General features: G+C 36.5%; 1 protein-coding gene and 1 long non-coding RNA gene across 3 annotated transcripts; one reads left to right on the forward strand and one right to left on the reverse strand.

The window, feature by feature from the left end:
• The first annotated feature begins 6,887 nt into the window (after positions 1-6,887).
• LOC110885727 (chaperone protein DnaJ) lies at positions 6,888-19,844 on the forward strand. Its single transcript, XM_022133438.2, has 11 exons — positions 6,888-7,309; positions 13,459-13,527; positions 13,626-13,718; positions 13,798-13,919; positions 17,960-18,155; positions 18,261-18,436; positions 18,531-18,660; positions 18,743-18,903; positions 19,035-19,126; positions 19,237-19,333; positions 19,428-19,844. The coding sequence occupies exons 1-11, from the start codon at positions 7,028-7,030 to the stop codon at positions 19,471-19,473; spliced, it is 1,464 nt and encodes a 487-aa protein (XP_021989130.1). The 5' UTR covers positions 6,888-7,027; the 3' UTR covers positions 19,474-19,844.
• Positions 16,263-17,730, reverse strand: LOC110885728. 2 transcript variants are annotated; one of them, XR_002562377.2, is made up of 3 exons: positions 17,122-17,730; positions 16,917-17,023; positions 16,263-16,844 (listed from the first exon to the last, which is right to left on the reverse strand). It is a non-coding gene; the product is annotated as an uncharacterized LOC110885728 (long non-coding RNA). The 2 variants fall into 2 exon arrangements; XR_004869577.1 differs by having other exon boundaries at positions 16,303-16,844; positions 17,085-17,141.
• Positions 19,845-20,302: the final 458 nt, after the last annotated feature.

Raw genomic sequence — 20,302 nt, forward strand, 5'->3', positions numbered from 1 at the left:
CTTTGCAACCCAGACCTGATTGTCTTTTCCTTTCTTCTCATACTTGTTCTTTTGTGAGCATTCACCAACCTCGAATTTTGAATTCTCAAACATTCTAAGTTTTTCAGTAGATGGTTCAACATCAACAACTTTCTCTTTCAATTTCTGAGAAACTCCCTGTTTTGCTTTGGCATTCTGTGTACAGTTCCATGCAATGTGACCGACTTCATTGCATCTGTAACAGGTACGAGTCTCTCTTAAATAACTAATCTCAACTCCATTCTTCTTTCTTTCAGCAAGAAACTCCTGGTTTGATTGTCTCCAGAACGGTTTCTTCTGTTCCTCGTCTGAGCTTCCACCTGACACAAATTCAAATTTTGTTTTAGAATTTTTCATATTTTTATCATTTTCTGGTGGAATAAAACCTAACCCTTTCTTTTTGTAGCTACGATTTTGGTTAGGTTTCTTTTGAAAACCAGAACCAGAATTGTAACCTTTTTTTCTTGTTTAGACGTTGTTGAATTCTAGAAGTATATTTTTTAGGTTTTTCAAAATTGTTCAAAACTTTTAATTCAGGAATATTAATCTCTACTAGTTTAAAAATTTTGTTGATTACTTCCGTTTTGATGTTCATTATAGGAAACTCTTTGTTGTAATATAATTTGTCAGAACCATTCAAAGTATAAACAACTTCGAATGTTTCATCATTCAAATTTGCTTTCGATAACAAAAATTCTTTACTGTAACACCGTTTGACCGATGAATTTTGACTGTTAACTGACGACTTTGACCCTCCAGACTTAGATTTCGACTCGGACTCCTCATCAGTATCCAACACTTGATCGACCACCTTTTTGATTAATTCAGACTCATGATCAGTATCGGACGAGGTAAACGTGACATCAATGTTGTCTGGTAAAACGTCAGTTGTGTCGGTTTTTAACTTTATATTGACTACTTTCTCAAGTTGCTCCTCATTTGGTTTCCTAGGAGAATACCCATCCCAAATTGGAGGTGGACACTTGTTATAGCTAACAGTCGGTTTCTTACCACAGTCTTTCTTCTTCTTTGGCTTCTCGTCTTGAAAAGCTTCCAAACCTGCAACAGTTGGGTAAACACGATCAATGAGATAATCAGAAGTAGTATAGCTTAACAATAACCGTCTAATTCTCTCATTTTCGATCTTTTCAGTTTCCAACTCTTGCTTCCATTTTGCACTCTCTTCGATGTAGAAATTGATCGCTTTTTATTTTGACATCAAAGTTGCATTCATCATTGTCAGTGCCTGTTCTCTTTCTGAGTTTGTTGTTTGGAGACCAGTTACTGTTTTGTTCAATATATCATACGATTCTTTCACATAATTGAGGTTAAACAATAACTGCTCTTTCTTTTTCTCATACTCAGCTATGATGTCGTCTTTTGCTGCACACTCTTTGCAGGCTTTCAAGCACTTCTCGCACGGCTTGACAACTTCAACAATCTTCTCAACTTCGATTGTTTTAATAACTTCAACCACCTTTTCTACTTCAATCACCTTCTCTTCTTCTTTTACAACCTCAGTAATCTTCTCAGCAACATTCTCAACAACTTGAATATCATCTTCAGATTCAGTTTGTTGTTCTTGAGCAGCTCGTTTTTCCTTCAGTTTCTCCATCCGTTCTGCAAAATATAAATGAAAACTATCAGGAGAAAGATGAGACTTAGCAACATTTATATATTTTTTCTCATCATCACTGCTGCTGTGATCAGGTGACTGATCAAACTGAACAGATTTTTCAGAATCACCATCAGAAACACCAGAACTAGACGATGTTTTATCAAACACAACTGGTTTTTCTAAAACAATTTCATTCTGTACACTCTCATCAGAACCGTCTGAAATTTCTCCAGATCTTTCTGAAATTTCATCAGTACTCTCTGAATTTTCATCAGACGATACAAATTTCTCATCCTCACTTCTCACATTCTCTCCGATTGATCTCATCCAAGTAGCAAATAAATTTGGTTCTCGGACGATCTTGGCAATAAAAGCTTTAAAACTTCCATTTTCATCCACAAACATATCCCAACTGAAACCTTCTGGTAGTTTCTCATCATTTTGATCGATAACTCGTGCTGCAGTGTCTTTGGATGATATATAATCACTCCAGCTGAAATCTACCAAGCATGCTCTTTTCGGATCTTCAATCCTTCTTCCGTGAGCTGTCTGAGGTTCCTGGGATTGACCAACTTGCTGATAAATAGCTTTGCGGTAGTAATCATCTTTCACGAATGGATTCTGTGCTCCGCTAGCTTCTCTTCCTTTGCACTCCCGCTTGAAATGGCCTTTCTCCCTGCATCGAAAACAAGTAACTTTAGATTTATCAAAACCTAAAGTAGATACATGAGCGTCAAGAAAGTCATTTCTCCCGGTGATGGTTTTGAATTTCTCAGCTCGTCTAAGAACACTTGCAAGACACCACTTGATATCCATAAGTTCCATCTCTTCGGCGTCTATTTGATCGTAATCCTCTTTGGTGAGCATAGGATTTCCGATCCGACCAGCAACAAGACCCTCATAAGATAACAGAACTGAACCCAGAAGTGCCATGTGGTCTTTCGCAGTGTCTTCAGAGAAGCTTTGACCTTCTGGAAGGTTGAGAGCTATGTTGCACTGAATCACGTATCCATTTCCGGTTTTGGTACTCTGAGACTGAAAACTTGTGTTAGTCTCTTTCGGATTCACACTCGGAAACGATGAAAACCCGCTGCTAATCTTGTTTGAACTCTGATCAGCTCTTTCTGATGAATCACCAGCACTGAAGGCGGTTTGAATCTTTGGACTTCTTTCAGCTTCAGAAACTGGAACACTACCTTTATAGTACATTTTAATATCCTGTTGACCACTAGAACTGTTCATTCTAGCGATCTTTTGCTGTTCAAGATTCTGAGCCTCTAATTTTTCAATAAATTGCCCAATTGTCAGTCCGTCATAAACACCCATGTTTTTCAATATCATCAAATACGTTCCCCACTTTTTCTGAGGTAACGCGTCAGCCAATTTATCCACATACTCTTCAGGTTTTTTATTAACACCAATCATTGTTAATGATCTCACTAAGTGACAATATCTTTCAATCAGTATCTTAGTATCCTCTCCTGGTAGACTGCTAAAAAGATCAAACTCTTTCTTAAGCAATGCCTTTTTGCTTTTAACCATACTCGTACTTCCCTCGAATTTGATTTTAAGAGCTTCCCATATTGACTTAGCAGTTTTGTCGTGTTCTAACAGAATGAATATATCTTCTTTAATCGCCTGCTGTAACAAACTGATCATCATTTTTTCTGCTCTATACATTGCACGTTCTTGATCTGTAAATTCAGATATCTGCTTGATAACATTCACCTCTGTTCTTGGTAACACATACTTCTTCAAGATACATTCCCATGATCTAAGATGATTTGCTTGAACCCAGTTTTCAAAACGATCCTTCCACCCGTAGTATTCTTCAATACTCATCAGTTTCGGGGGTTTCTGGGTGGTTCCCGTCTCATTTTCAAGATTCATGGCTTGAGCAATCGCGGCTGGAGTACTCGGTGTAGCAAATGCGTTGAAAAATTCAGAACTCATGTTGACTTAGCACAATATTCAATACAACTGATAGAAAAGCGGTTCAATCAGTGAGCAAATAAGCGATCCAGGCAATGCGTTTTGAGCGGTCCAACACAAATGTCAATTAAACGATTCACGCTTTGTCCGAAAAAGCGATCCCTGATAATCCGAATAAGCGGTTCCTGATAGTTCGAATGAGCGATCCTCAATCGTCCGGATGAGCGGTTCAAGGTGAGTTGTTCGAGCGATCCAAGATTGTTCGAAAGAGCGGTTCAAGAGGCTACTTTGGAGCGGTCCAGATCAAAAGTGTACGAATGAGCGGTTCCAGATGTGATCTAAGAGCGATCCATATTTCGAACATGTTTTGACCTATAAAAACTTCGAATTTTGTCTTCAAACTTTCCAGGGTTTATCTTGATACTATTGCGCACAATCTGTGAAAAATTGAACGAAATTTGACCGTGAAATCTCTCGGAAAAGAGAAACGAAGGTGTAGAAGTGAGAAACAACACTGAAAACCAGCTATAATCTGCAGAAAACCTCCTCCCAAGCTCTGATACCACTTGTAGGATCGTTTGCTGACCCGAACGAGTCGTTCAGAGGTTATCTCTTGCAATTCAGATGCGGAATAATAAGAAAAGCAAGTAGATATAGCTTGTTCTTCCTTCTAACTATCTTTTGTATTGATTAGAAACAGTTTACAGCTCAAACGTCACACCGGCAGAGCTTCGGCGTGGAAAACAACAACTACCCCTATGTGGATCGCTCATGGCCTATATATAGGGATCTGGGGCCGCTCATGTGGTCAAGTGACACATGAGCGGTCCAAGCATGTATGAATAAGCGACCCAAGATGCACAAAAGCGACCCAAGATACGTGTGACCCTAAAAGCGACCCTAGCTATACAAACACCTGTTTTCTCGTATTTCGAGCCCTATGTTATACAATATGGTAAAAGACATGATCCTAGACATCTAGACGAAATCAACAGATGTAGTGCACCAACACTGTGGGTAAAGTTCTCGATAATCCCTATGGTCGTCTTCCCATGGGTCATAATCTGGAGGATGGGGTGCTAGGACTGTAGGGATTTCGTTTAGGTCAAAGGCAGGTACGGGAATCTGGTCTTCTGGGTTAGGTTCTATTTCTATGGGTTGAGTTGGGAACAAGGGTAGTGGCTGTGGCGCAATGATTTGTTCTAAGTTTGGGTCTGCGGCTGTGGTAGCTAATATGTGGAAATTGGCTAATCGTCTATTGATTATGTCCTAGGTCTGGGCATTCATCTCCCTATTGTAGCTGCTAAAGCCCTCTGTTGCTGTAACTTCCTCATTCTTTTCCTACGCTCGTGTGCTCCCCGACTGAACCATCCTCGCTTTTTGGTAGGGAATGGCTCTTCGGGTTGCGCTTTGAATATGAAAATCCCCTCTTCTGTGTCAACTGAATACCCGAGGGGGTAGGCTGGGAAGAAGTTCCTTCATCTCTAGGAGAACTAGATAGTTGACGATAAGCGTCTGACAGACCTTGATCACTCATACTGTAACTAACAAATTGTCAAATAACACAAAACAATAATATACAGATATGTACGTAATCACATAGATTATTTCCTAACATAATGGATAAAATTTTGGTGTCAGCAGAACACTTCTGTGGCTGAAATCAGTGGCTGTAGCTCTGATACCACTCTCTGTCGCAACCCCCGACCCCTATCCTTTGGGAACGGGCGGCCGCGAACCAGTATCAGTTGTATCGGTGTTTATCAATTTGGCAGCGGAATTTACATCAGGACCGTAGTTAGGAAATATTTTATTAGAGTAAAACACCACATTTTTATAATAATAAATACATGGGAAATTCCCAAGTTTTCATTACAAACATCTTTATAGGGGTAAACCCTAATTTATTGAATTAAAACATCTTCTTTATTTAGGTAACTTTTATAGCCACTTTTCCAAGCCTTCAGTGCTGTCCAACTAGCTTCTATTTGGCTTTCACATTTTGTTACCTGAAACGCGTTTAAAAACATTTTATCAGTAAGAAATACTGGCGAGTGAATCCCAGTTTAATCAAGAAAAGTTTTATCATTTTACAGCATTGAGAGCAATCCAGCAATTACATTTGTTTACATCTACTTTAATTACCACCCACGGTACTGTTAATCCTGACTGGTGGTAATGTTACTACTCACAGTGTAGTAACAAATTTTGTATACAAAACCCCAACATACCGACGATAATTGTAGAATTACAAATACTCAATCACTGTGAACTATAATTTAAAACAGTTGAGGTTTTGTAAAAACAGTTTAGAAAAAGGTTTCACAAAAGGAGATTACTCACATTGCTAACTTAGGTATTTCCTTGTGACTCCTTGGTTATAATCTATTAATTAAAACAATGCACACGTGTTAGTATAATAACCCAATTTACATTAGTTATACCCTTCCCGAGACAGAACTCCAACGACTAAGTCAGGCAGAGCCTCGACATGCGTTATGGTGCACTAGATCAATCGGGCAGCGTATCTAATACGTAACCGGGGGTTATGATACTTACATCGAGGCAGAGCTTCGCTATTTTAGTGGGTATTACACCCGATATAGTAATTGCTATTCAGAATTTTGAGAAATTCGAATTGTGAGCGACTTGTGAACTGAGCCGATATCCTCTATATATAGGGTTGTATAGGGAGTCCCTGGCGCCCCGCGAGAGACACACAGGGGTGTGTCGCGCCCTGCGAGCTTGGTAGAGTAGGGTTTAGGGTTGATCAGTCACGAGTATAGGCTCGGCGAGTGGCAAGACACGTGGCGGCCTAGGGTTCCGCGACCCATTACTCGCTCGCGCCCCGCGACAGACCTAGGGGTGTCTGTCGCACCCCGCCAGAGCCCTTTAAATCTTTATTTTATTTAATTTTTGTAAAGTTAAAGGTATTTCGGGCCGTTTTTCGTATACGAGGTGTATTTTAGGACGTATAAGGATGTTATAAATATTTTAAGGAGAGTTGTTATATTTATCTTTGAAACCAGTTTTAAAACTGAAACTGGTTATAAAAAACCGGTTTTAACCGGTTAAAAAACCGTTTTTTAATAAACCGGTTAAAAACCGACCCTAACCGGTTGGACCTGTTATTGTTTTGAGTAAAAAACCGGTTAGTAACTGAAATCAGTTATAAAAAAACCGGTTTTTGTTTTTTATGAAAAAAAACCAATTCGATTAATAGATTAATAACCGAAATCAGTTAAAAAAAAAAAAACCGATTTGTACACCTCTACCTGTTGGATGATCGTCTCTTAACCACATCATCTTTTCTCTCTGATTCTACCCACCCTAGTCTTCCATTTTCTTTCTGCAACCAAACCCAAAATCTTGTTTCATCCATCTTCCAGATCAAATGACCAACATCACCACCCCACACTTGCTCTCCTTCTTCTAACTTCACCCACACCACAACCAACAATGGCGACTTCTTTCGCTCTCATCCCCTCTTCCACCTTCATTCGAGACCCCTCACCATCATCCTCATCCTCCTCCTCGTCATCCTTCTTCGGCGCCGGTACACTCTCCTTCACCCGCAACAATAAGAGTTGTATCTCCTTTTCATCGCAATTTAAAAAGAAGTTGTTGTACGGCAAACGCTGTAATGTGTTTGCGGCTGCTGATTATTATTCTACTCTTGGTGTTCCTAAATCTGCCACCATTAAAGATATTAAAGCCGCTTATCGCAAATTGGCTCGTCAGGTATTTATTTATTAGGGCTTTTGCTTTCTTATTCATTTGATCTTCTTTTTTAGGGATTCTTTAAATTGAATTTTATCATTATTTTATGTATACAAATGGATAATGTTGCTAGATTTGTAAGGAAGGTAGTGGAAATTGGAAAGTACTACTAGCTTTATTATTTATCCAAGAGGGTATTTGGATGTTGGTTTAAACTCAAGTGTTAAATCACATTAGAATAAGTTTTGATGTTTGGAAAAAAAGTGATTGGGATTATTAGGATTTAGGATTAAGATTGTCTGAGTCGTTCGTTAGGATGATAATATTGAAGTACGTTGGATTTTAATATAACCTTGAGTCTCAATAGTTAGTTCTTTTTGAGTGTTTGAGGAAATGATTATGAATTAGATTATCTGATTATATAGGATTAAAAATATTACTTATGCGGTAGGAATACTCCCCGCTTGCGGTATGCGCATATAATGTACATATGTGTGGGCCATCTGAGGGCAAAAGTGAAAGTGCACTAATTTTAACGTTATTTTACTAATTTCGTGAAAATAACGTTAAAAGCTAAGGACGGTTAATCAGGCATCATGTGGTGGCGTTGATATATGAAAGACAAAAGTGTGCATGCACTAATCGGTCTTTGTCCCGATTGCTGATTGTTATGTGCCTTATGTCCAAGGCTTGATGCAAAACTACTATCGAGCCGGGGGTCTCACTGGAAGCAGCCTCTCTATTCCTACGGGGTAGAGGTAAGGCTGTCTACATCTTACCCTCCTCAGACCCTACCTTTGCTTTGCTATTGGTGGGATTTACTGAGTATGATGATAATGACTTATGCGGTAGGAAAATAGACTTTCGAGATAAATGTGAGATTACTGACCTTTTCCTTGGTTTATTCTTTTAATTATTTGTTTATCATTGTTCGAGTTGCAAGAATTATTTTTATGAATCAAACACACACAATGATTCAAGAAATGGTATTCCCAACTTTATTAAATGTTATTCATTGTGTGTATTGGAAGATTCAAGCACGTTGATATCTTGAACAGTTATGTAGAGATACTTATTTTTAGCTAAGAAGGAGAGAAAAGTAAGATGTAACAACAGTTGAGCTACTTAATCCCAGCTCGGTTAACCGCTCATTCTACCATATCACCTCATCTATAGCTTCAGACTCCAGTATGCGTAAAGCACTCTGATTTACTGATTTAATGGTGGATAATGCTACTACATGTTGCAATGAAGCCTTCCAATTAACAGCAGATATAAAGATATAAACACTCTGAAAACATAACTATTTATTAATATGCATTATCTTGTTACCAGGAACATCAGCACCTACATAGCCATAGATACGTGGTTCTTCTTTATGCATTATTTCATATCCTATGCCATCTTTACGTGTTCTGTTATCAATCAATCAATCAATCATACCCAATAAAATCCCACAAATAGGAAAGCTATTGGTAGGGTCTGGGGAGGGAGGGATATAGGCACACCTTACCTCTACCCCTAGGGATAGAGAGGCTGCTTCCAGTGAGACCCTCGGCTCCAAAAGACCCATGAAAGAAATAAATAGAACATGAGGTGTGTGTGTGTGTGTATGAAGCTACCAATATAACATGAGTGGTGACAGAGTTCATGGTAAACAAGACAAATATAACAACACAAACAGCCTATACACATAGATACATATCTACGACCATACGCTACACCTAAAAACACAATTGTACCCTTTCCTAGGAATCCTTAACCTTAATCCTACGTCTCCACGAGCTCCTATCATGGACCATGTTCTCAGAGAGGTGCAATCTTTGCAACTCCTGCCTAATCCGCTCATCCCAAGTAATTTTGGGTCCGCCTCTACTCCTCCTCCCCTCCACCTCGAGAGTTTCAACCACTCTAACTGGCTCTATCGTCTGCCTCCTCTTCACATGCCCAAACCATCTCAATCTTCCCTCCTTTATCTTATCTGATATACTAGCAACTTCTAACCTCTCCCTAAAAACATCATTTCTTATCCGGTCTAGCCTTGTGTGCCCACACATCCATCTTAGCATTCTCATCTCTGCCACCTCCATCTTGCGTGCTTGTACTTCCTTAATGGCCCAACAGTCGGTTCCGTATAACATAGCAGGTCGATCTTGCGTGCTTGTACTTCCTTAATGGCCCAACAGTCGGTTCCGTATAACATAGCAGGTCTAATTGCAACCTTATAAAATTTCCCTTTCAATTTTGTTGGGAACCTTCTATCGCACAATACCCCAGTGGCAGCTATCCACCTACTTTACTTGTTCTGTAAAGTACCTCAATATCCATTTCACAGCTTGCTGGTGATTTATGTGAGGATTTGTTCAGTATCTACCCACCATACTTATGACATGAAATAAGTTGGGCCCAGTTCGTTCTATAGAATATAATAAAATCCCTACTGCACTTGAATGAGGAACATCTTTGCATGTTAGTCATTTACAGGCAGCTTAAAGTATTTTGCTAACAGTGTTTGGGCTGAGTTAACATTAGATACACGACATGCTGGAAAATCAGGTCCTTGAACGAACTCGTTCGACTCTTTTATTATATATCAATGAAAAGCACACAAATACAATAATCATAACCATCTATTTATACGAAACTCATTCTAGTCCTAACCCAACTCAAACACTATTTATATAAATAAATAAACTACTAGACTATGCAGTTAATATCGGTGATATATCGGTCCCTTAGTAAAATATCGGTGTCAAACATCGGTCAAAATATCGGTACCAATATTATCGGCGATATTGACCGATATATCACCGATATTTGACCGATATATTACTGAATTATTGGTGTTAAATTGCTATATATATAAATTCTGCATTATATTAAAACTAGGTTAATAAATGTAATTTTATATATTAAATACTAAAAACGTCGTATCTTTAAAAAAACCCGTGTATAATCGGGTTGAATAAATCTACCAAATGATAAAAAAATACATCCTTAAAAACCCCGTATATTACACATGTTGAATAAATCTAAAAAAGAGTTATATCTTTAAGAACTATATGTATTACACAGATTAAATAAATGTAATTTTGTATATTAAATACTAAAAACGCCGTATATTTAAAAAGCCCGTGTATAGTCGGGTTGAAAAATCTACCAAATAATAAAAAAAAATTATATCCTTAAAAACCCCGTGCATTACACGTGTTGAATAAATCTAATTTTACATCGCAAATGATAAAAAAAAATATATCTTTAAAAACTTCGTGTATTACACGGGTTATATAAATATAGAGAAAGTATAATGTACTTCAGGGCTTAACCTACATTAACATACATGACAAAAAATATAACGTGCGTTATTATCATAGAACGTGCGTGATTATAGTCTCATGCGTGATTATGTGGTCCCATGCGTGATTATGTGGTCCCATGTGTGTTTATGTGGTCCCATGCGTGATTATACCCCTGATCCAACGGTTACCATTGTCTCCTACGTGATGTATGATAAGGCTTTTTGTATGTTAACCTTACTCTATAAATATAACTTTGTATAGTAAATAATAAAAGTTAAATTTTTAAAATCCCCGCGTTTTACACGAGTTGAATAAATATAATTTTGTATACCAAATAATAAAAAATTTTATATTTTTAATGAATTAGGATAACATTTAATATTAATTTATTATTTATATATTTAATATAAGATAAGTAGGAAAGAGAGGTATTTGTTTTAAAAATATATTAAATTAACAATTTAGATTTGAGGATAATATTTTATTAAAGTATGATAAGATTTAATATTAATTTATTATTTATTTAGTTAATATAAGATAAGTATATATTTGAGGATACCTTTAATAAATGACACGTGTCCAAAAATTGGTTTCTTTTATTATAGTAGATAGATTACCGATATCCCACCGATATCTCACCGAGATAACCTATTTTTCAAATATCGGTCCTTGACCGATATCCGATATTTTACCGCATTAACTGCATAGCTACTAGATAAGCCATATTAAATAAAACGAACAATTATCCCTTAATTATATATAAAAGACTCAATAAGTAATTCACCAAGAATTATCTATAACCCATCTTGATCTCTATCTCCTATTCAAGATTAACGCCTTCACGACAACTGTTTTGTCACTTTCCTCAAGTAATTACTTTGAGATGATTAAAATGCGGCAAGAAATTTGTCTCTGTAGCTCTCAGTGTCTATCTTCGTTCCTAGTAGGGGTGTTCAAAACCGGATATCCGAAATTTCGGATATCCGAAAGTCGGATATCCGAACATTTCGGATAGTAGATTTTACTATCCGAATCCGTATCCGAAATTTCGGATATCCGACTTTCGGATATCCGAAATTTCGGATACGGATTCGGATAGTGAAACGGATATCCGAAACTCTAAAAAATAAATTTCAAAATAAAGTTTCAACAAACCAAACAGCAAATAAGAGATTAAAGATCCGATGTTCAACAAAAAAAACAAACCAACACAATCCATTGTTCTAAATCACATAGCATGTCCAAAATAAAGCAAAACATCGTCTTAAAAGTCGAAATAAAAATATAATCTTCCAAATCTATGCTTCAGATTTCAATCCATCCTTCCAACTTTCCAAGCACCATATGAAACCTGTTGCACAAAAATATGAATATAAATGAGCTAAGTCTTGCTAAAAGGCTCATACAACATGATATATATTTTCAATGAACAAGTAATAAACAATAACTGAAAGTGAAAAATGAAAACCCATTACATAATATATATTTACAATCCTTTTTTGAGTAACAGCAAACTAAAACTAATAATCCCACACTCTTCACCCAAATCATACATAAAGAACTGACTATCTTCAAACTCATTATTATATAAAATGGATATTGTGGTGTAAAATTTGTCTCTTTTATCAAAACTTATATCGTTGTTTTACAATTTGAAAACCACCCAATGGATTAACTTTAAAGTATATAAAAATTATGAATCTCCAATAAATTCAAACTGCCTGATGTGGAAATCGATGATTTTTGGAAAACAAATGATATATAATCGATGAAAGATAGAAACTGGAAACAAAAATATTTCGAACAGGCCTGATGTGGAAATCGACGATTTTGGAAAACAAATGATATATAATCGATGAAATTGGAAACAAATGATAAATAACTAATCTAAAAATCATAAACTTGGATTCGTATGAAACAGACGTACCGTGGATCTTCGATTTTGGATTATTGGATCTTCGATTTTCAGATCTTGTCTCACAGATCTGGATGTTATTTCATTCGTGGGGTGAGAGGGTGAGATGTGAGAGAGCGGCTGATAGAATAAAGAGATTAGGGTTAGGTTTTTTTTTTCTATAGTGGTATTATATTGTAGGGGTATTTAAAAAGAATCGGATATCGGATATCCGAACTATCCGAAATTTTCTGAAATAACTATCCGAATCCGAATCCGAAAATTCGGATTATCCGATTTTCGGATATCCGAAAATTCGGATATCCGAATTTTCGGATAATTCGGATTCGGATAATCGGATAAATCGGATTCGGATTCGGATTCGGATGATTTTGAACACCCCTAGTTCCTAGTTTTGAAATTTCAACCTTATCTTGACAAGCTAGTATATACAAGAATATATAGATGTACTTATCCATACCATGTTTTCTGAAATATACACAACCATCATAGTTTGATCATTGTCTAGGTGACTTTGGCAGTCATATAATGACATAAGGACTTCTTCAAAGGATACAATTTTTTTTTTTTTTTAACCAGCAGTCAAATCCTTTAGATTGACTGATCAGTCATGTATATGCTTCTTCTAGATCTCCGTGTAAAAAGGTCTTAAACATACAAAGCCAAGTTAGTAGTTCGTGGCTTTACGCACCCTCATTGGAAGTTACATTCTTGCTGATGAGTATTTTGGGACTAACATCTCCACATTTATGTACACTTTTACACCGTCACGATACAAAATGCAATCTATTGCCCATGGTTCAACTTTCCATTGATATAAATGTGCACCGTAAAACCCTTAATTGTTACACTGGATAGCTTACAGTCAACAATTAGCTCGAAAACACGCATCCAAACACCCTCTAGTTATAATTTTATACATTACTCATGATTTGCAAATATCCCTCTTCTTTTAGTATCATCCAGATGTCAATAAACAACCAGGAGCTACCGAAAAGTTTAAGGAGATCAGTGCTGCCTATGAGGTATGTTTAGGGCACACCTCTTGTATTCCGGTTTTTCTCAAATTCACACTTTTTGTATGCCAATCAATCGATAAAATGCTGATGTATGAGATTGTCAGGTTCTGTCAGATGACAAAAAAAGAGCGATGTATGATCGGTACGGTGAAGATGGAGTTAAAAGCACAGTAGGTGGACAAGCCGGTGCTTATGCGGTACTGCTCATAGTTATCAATGCCAAAAGTTGTAAAATAAATTCTTTTTGTTTTTTAATTGTTTTTTTTATTGTTATAGACGAATCCATTTGATCTCTTTGAGACATTCTTTGGAACAAGTATGGGTGGATTTGCTGGCGGTGATGCAACTGGATTTGGAGGACGTCGTGCCGCTACTGTTATTAAAGGCGAAGATATACGGTTAGTTTTTCTATTAGTATTTTGACCCGCTGTGCGTTACGGCGGTGTTGAAACTTTAAGTAACTTGAACTTATGCCGTCCAATATTTTACCCGACTCGTTTTTGAACAAAATTTACGTCAAAACATAGACCAACTGAAAACGCACATGAAAATAAGCACGCGGCGTATTATATTTGAGCTGACTCGTTACCGAGAAAATTTACGTTGAAACGTAAACCAACTTGGATTTATAATAAAAGAGTAAATTGCAAAAATCGTCCTTTATGTTGACATCAAATTGCAAACTATGTCCTTTGTCTTTTAACTTGACGGGATTCGTACTTTATGTTTACAAAACCTTGCACAGTATGTCCTTTAGCCCTAAGTTAAACTTTAATGTTAAATCTGACCAAATGGACCCCACATGAGGGTATTTTGATCATTTTACCCTAAATACTAAAATAAAAATCATAATCATAAAAAATAAAAATAATTATGTTTAAAAAAATATTATTCCCTCCGTCCCATTAAAAGTGTCCTATTTTGAATTTTCAAAGTCTTTATTTATAAACTTTGACCTTAAATAATTTTGTTTGTGTTAGATAATACTGATGAAAGTTATATGATTTGAGTGTGTTTTACAAGTGTTTTTATCGGGTTAATTTTCATCAAGTTTTATATAACACAAAAAATATATAATTAAAGTCAAAGTTTATAAATAAAGACTTTGAAAATTCAAAATAGGACACTTTTAATGGGACAGAGGGAGTATATATATATATTACACACACAATCCACCAACCGGCCACCACCACCACCACCCACCTGCTGCCACCGCCGTCATTGTACCACCAACTCTCCGATTTCTTTATAAACCCCCAAACCCCAGTACAAAAATGTGTGCTCCAAATTTATAATTGTATCTTCTTCTTCCTCTGGATTATAATTGAAGGTTTATACTCTATAATTTTTTGTGTGTGTAATTGAGTTACATAAAGCCATGATATAATGAGTAAGCAGTTAAGATTTGCAAACTATAAAAGGGAGGCTCAAATCAATGAATCATCCTTCGTTTTATATGCTCCGGTCACCATTAGAAATAGCTATATGTCCTTCAAACTTATCACATATAACTCCTACACTGTCAATCAAACTCTCAAGTATTTTTAGATGACAAATTTAGTGCCTTCCAATCCAAAAGCACAAGTATTCAAATCTTTGTATTTGCTTTCAAGTTGGAGCTTTGCGTAAACCACTACCACCCACCACCTACCCCACGGCCACCATCACCACCTGCCGCCACCATCTACCACCACGACCATCACTACCTACCCCATGGCTACCAACAACGTGATCCGCCGATGACGGTTAGAAGAAGATGGAATTGGGGATTGTTTAGGGTTATGTTCACTGTTTTGTTTTGATCAAGTTTTTTTTTTTTTTTTTTTTTTTTGTTTTTTTTTTTGTGAAATTGGGGATCTGAAAAACAGAGGAAGAAGTAGATGCAATTGGGATATGAGAGAGAGAGAGAGTGAGAGATAGGATTATGTGTGTGTAATATATATTTTTATATTTAAACACAATTTTTTTATTTATTGCTTTTTATGATTATGAATTTTATTTTAGTATTTAGGGTAAAATGACCAAAATACCCTCAAGTGGGGTCTATTTGGTCAGAGTTAACATTAAAGTTTAACTGAGTTAGGTCTAAAGGATATACTGTGCAATGTTTTGTAAACATAAAGGATGAATCCCGTCAAGTTTAAAGACAAAGGACATAGTTTGCAATCTGATGTCTACATAAAGGACGAGTTTTGTAATTTACTCTAAAATGTAATTAAAAATATGCACGTAAGAAAATAGTGTTTTTTTACGTTAAATAATTGTACCACGCATTGCGGTGGAGTCGACACGTAAAGTAACTCGAATTTATACCGCTTTGTGAAAACGTATTATATTTGATGCGGCTCGTTTCCGAACAAAATGTAGACCAACTAAAAACGTACATAAAAATACGAACGAAAACGTATTATATTTGACCCACGCACATAAAAATAAGCACGTAAAACTCGAGGGGGGACAAAATGACATTTACGAAGTTTTTTCTAGAAAGCTGAGGGGGTGTAAGTGGCAATGCTAAAAGTTGAAGGGTTATATGTAAAAAGAAAAAAAAAACATGAGTTGGATGGCATTGTTGTAAATTTGATAATGAAAAATAATAAAAAATAGAGGTTGTGTGTTAGGAACTATTCCTAAGACAACCTTTTTTGTTATATACTAGGTTCCTCCCGCCGCGCGTTGCGCGGGGAATTCCGCCATGAACCCAAAGCCAAACACAACGATCCCAATTCAAATCTTAAGAACATTATGCATGTGTAAAATAAATTCCCAAGATTCATCTGCTGACATAATCATGACTGTTCATTATTTAGAATATAACATTACTCCATAATTTGCATTCACTAATCATGCTCCAATATACAACTAAAGAATTAAACACTAAAGAAGATAACTTAGATACGACTTTTTTAAATGCAAATGAAACATACCAAATCCTCATTCAATCTCTTTTTCTCTTCAGCGTGACAATGCTCATGTTGAAAATCAGGCCCAGCCGCAACTACAAAACATCCCAAACGTGCATTGGCCTGTAGAAAACAATATGTCAATCATAAAGCTGGGTTTCGTTTTAGATTATTCAGGCATTTTATCGTCGGAGCTAGAGCTGGGCTACTTCCATGTCTCCGACTGCAGCTACGGTGCTGCAAATGACCGCCGCACCTCTCTCCCCCTGCGGCTTCACCTTCCTTTTCAAACATTTGTGCATCGTCAATCTGTTCCTTTTCCCCATCGTTTGACACCAATAGAGTACCCCAAACACTAATCGTCGATTTTCATGTTCCAATTCAACTACTACCGGGCTAGCGATAAAATGCGTAAATAATCTAAACGAAACCCAACTTAAAATCAGCTACGCAAAACAACCAATACCTTTTAATCTGGTAATCATATTGTACTTCTTTTCGTGTTTCGACACTTTCCAAAGCTACTGAATTTGGCCCCGCCTTCAGCGGTCTTTCATCCACACCAACCTCTTTAAGTGAACTGTCCCAGCATATGTTATCTAAATGTAAAGAAAAAATATATAAGCACAATATAGTTACAACAAAAAAAAAATATATTACCCAAATGATACAGATTTCCATGTTGGTCCTAACTGACCTCTTACAGGATTGATTTTTTTCTGTTGGTGTTTTCCTTAATCTACATTTACAAACTGGGTAAAACGATAAATATCTACATATAAAAACTAATAGTATGTAATAGCTAGAAGGATTAATATGTTTGCATAAGAAACTACATTTCACTTTCTCTATGTAAAATGACGTTCAAAAACGTCTACAAACCGCATGAAATCATTCTTAAATCAATTTACATTCCAACCTATTAATAAATGTAAGCTATATACAGGCGTCTAGTCCAAAAACGTACCGATTATTTAGTCAATTTAGTGGAAACGATTAACAAACATATAAGATTACCGTCACTAAATTGATTTAAATCTCATGACCTAATTAGGCATGTATAGATCCACAAATAGCCACTGGATCAAACACCTCGTAATCATCATCAAGATGATCGTTGATTCACTTACCTGCAACTGTAGATCAGTGATTAACCATATACGATTTTCCATTGGATGTTAAAAGAGTCATCTTCTAATTTCTTTCTACAGTTAAAAAAAAATATAACAGACAAAAAAATATACTGGAAAACAGGAGATAAATCGGAAAGCAATTACCGGTTAATTTCTTGTTCGAGATTTAGGGCTTTCGATTTAGTGCGATGGTGCTTCATCTTCCTCGTTTAACCCAGAGAGACATAGAGAGAAGGGGATAAAGTGAGAGAAGACGGAATGACTGGCAGGTGTAGGTGAAGGAAACCTTAGAAACCTGAACTGTTCCTAAGAACCTACGGCAAATGTTATTATAGATAATATAATATAATTATATATTTCTATAACTAGAAATTCGGGTTGACAAAGTTGATGTATTTACAGATACGACGTAAGATTGGAATTTTCAGCTGCAATATTTGGTACCGAAAAGGAATTTGAATTATCTCATCTCGAAACATGTGACGCATGCTCCGGAACGGGAGCAAAAGTGGGGTCCAAAATGCGAATATGTTCAACGTGCGGTGGCAGAGGTCAAGTTATGAGAACAGAGCAAACACCTTTCGGTATGTTCTCACAGGTAATTAAGGATTTTCATTTTCACCAATCTTCACTTCTCATGAATTAACTTAATCCAGAAAACGTGATTAAATTATGTATTTTGTCACGGTTGATTGATACATAGGTTTCCGTATGTCCAAACTGTAACGGGAACGGTGAGATGGTATCGGAATACTGCCGAAAGTGCTCCGGTGAAGGGCGTGTTCGTGTGAAGAAAGATATTAAAGTCAAAATTCCTCCAGGGGTCAGCAAAGGAAGCATCCTCAGAGTTACCGGTGAAGGTGATGCTGGTCCAAAAGGGTATGTTTAATGTTTCCTATGAGTCTTGTCTTCCTTCATCTAATAAGCAATAAATACCCGAAACATTTGATGTTGTTTCTTTTCTTTTGACCAGAGGTCCTCCCGGAGATCTTTACGTCTACCTCGACGTTGAAGAAATTCCCGAGATCCAAAGAGATGGAATTAATCTACTCTCGTCCATATCGGTTTCGTATCTCGATGCTATATTGGGGACTGTTGCCAAGGTGATTAATTTTTTTTTTTTTTTGTTGCCAATTAGCAATACTTGTATGAAATATGCACATAACTTCTATTTACTTTGTACAGGTGAAGACAGTTGAGGGGATGTCTGAACTTCAAATCCCTGCAGGTACTCAACCGGGTGATATTCTTGTTTTGGCAAGAAAAGGTGCCCCGAAATTGAACAGACCGTCTATCCGAGGGGATCATTTATTCACCGTTAAAGTTACTATACCGAAACGAGTCAGGTATGTTTTTTAATATATATAATTTTCTGTCAAAAAGTCGAACTTTAGCTTGATCCTCTTGTCGAACTGTTAAATATATGTTCTTAGCTAATCACTCTGTAATTGCGTTGTGCTGATATCGGTTGTAGCAGTGGACAAGAACGTGAACTTCTGGAAGAACTTGCCTCTCTCAATAACCCTGCATCCACCCGTCAACGCTCTCGCCCTAATCCTCAGCAAACCAGTAAATTCTGTTTAATCTTGATAATCGTCATTCCCAACAAAAGACAGTTAATTTTCAATGTTTCAGTAGTCCCATGATTCTGGGAATTTAAGGTTTGTTGTGTTGTGCAGCTAAAGTTGCAGAAACTAAAGTCGAACCAGTTGCGCAGGAAAGTAACAGTTCAGAAGATCAAGATGACCCTTTGAAGAAGCTAACAGACTTCGCCGGGTGGAAAATTCTTTCGATTAATGTTTAAAGACACCAAGAAATTGGTGGTTTGAATCTTTATCTAAAGTTGGTTTATGTTTCTTTCATACCGCAGGTCGGTTGTAAAAGGAGCTGCAAATTGGTTCAAGGAGAACTTCTAGACAGCGATGAGCGTATCTTAATGCTCTCATGTCTTAATACAGCAGCCGGAGATTTTGAAATGGATGATGCTAAAAAGATATCCTCCTCGGAGTCTCTCAAAGAAAGTGAAAAATCTCGTCAAATAATTCTTCAGTTATTTAGAAATCATATCTTCAAGTTTTGGTTGGAGCTTAGATTACAGTCGTCGATTCATGTATGTATAACACTTGTATTCCATGTTAGAATTTGAAGTTTTGCGCCTACGATTGATAGTTCATTGGTCGAAACAAATCTGGTGAATGGCCATTTGATATTGTTTGAGTTTGAAATGATGTTTAGGAACAATAATGAATTTCAAAAATCAAAGTATTTACACATTTCATGAACACAACTCTAATGCCTCAAGTTTTGGTGGTTTTTACTGTTAATACCTTAATTTCCTTTGAATTTGCTTTTCGATCTTCAAGCCTCACTAACTCTTACATGAACAGACGAAGAATACTTTTGTAAACGAGCCGAGTCGAGCCTATTTGACTATTGCATGATGTTTGTTTCTCATTCTGTTTGCTTGTTGGTTTGGAATGGTTCAAGCTATCCCAAGCTTATAATATCATATCTGTTATCTTCTTGTTTATAGATAACACAAGTTCTTAGGTCATAATAACATTCAATAATGACAGGTAATATATTGATGCCCTTTTCATTAATTTTTTCATAACTAATGTTGTGGACGATTCTATTTATAAAAATCATAGTTATTCAAACCCTCTAGGAAACTCCAAAATCATTAGCCATTTTAAGAAACCTTTGGACATTTACATCCACATCGTTTCCAAATTTCTAAACTTT

Source organism: Helianthus annuus, chromosome 10 (assembly GCF_002127325.2).
Source record: "Helianthus annuus cultivar XRQ/B chromosome 10, HanXRQr2.0-SUNRISE, whole genome shotgun sequence".
Lineage (NCBI taxonomy): Eukaryota > Viridiplantae > Streptophyta > Magnoliopsida > Asterales > Asteraceae > Helianthus > Helianthus annuus.

Excerpts from the sequence above, each read along its gene's own strand:
- LOC110885727 (XM_022133438.2), top strand. The coding sequence starts at position 7,028 with ATGGCGACTTCTTTCGCTCTCATCCCCTCTTCCACCTTCATTCGAGAC. Across the intron at positions 18,437-18,530 it reads GGTGATGCTGGTCCAAAAGG|AGGTCCTCCCGGAGATCTTT; the intron begins GTATGTTTAATG and ends TCTTTTGACCAG. Across the intron at positions 19,334-19,427 it reads AAGCTAACAGACTTCGCCGG|GTCGGTTGTAAAAGGAGCTG; the intron begins GTGGAAAATTCT and ends TTCATACCGCAG.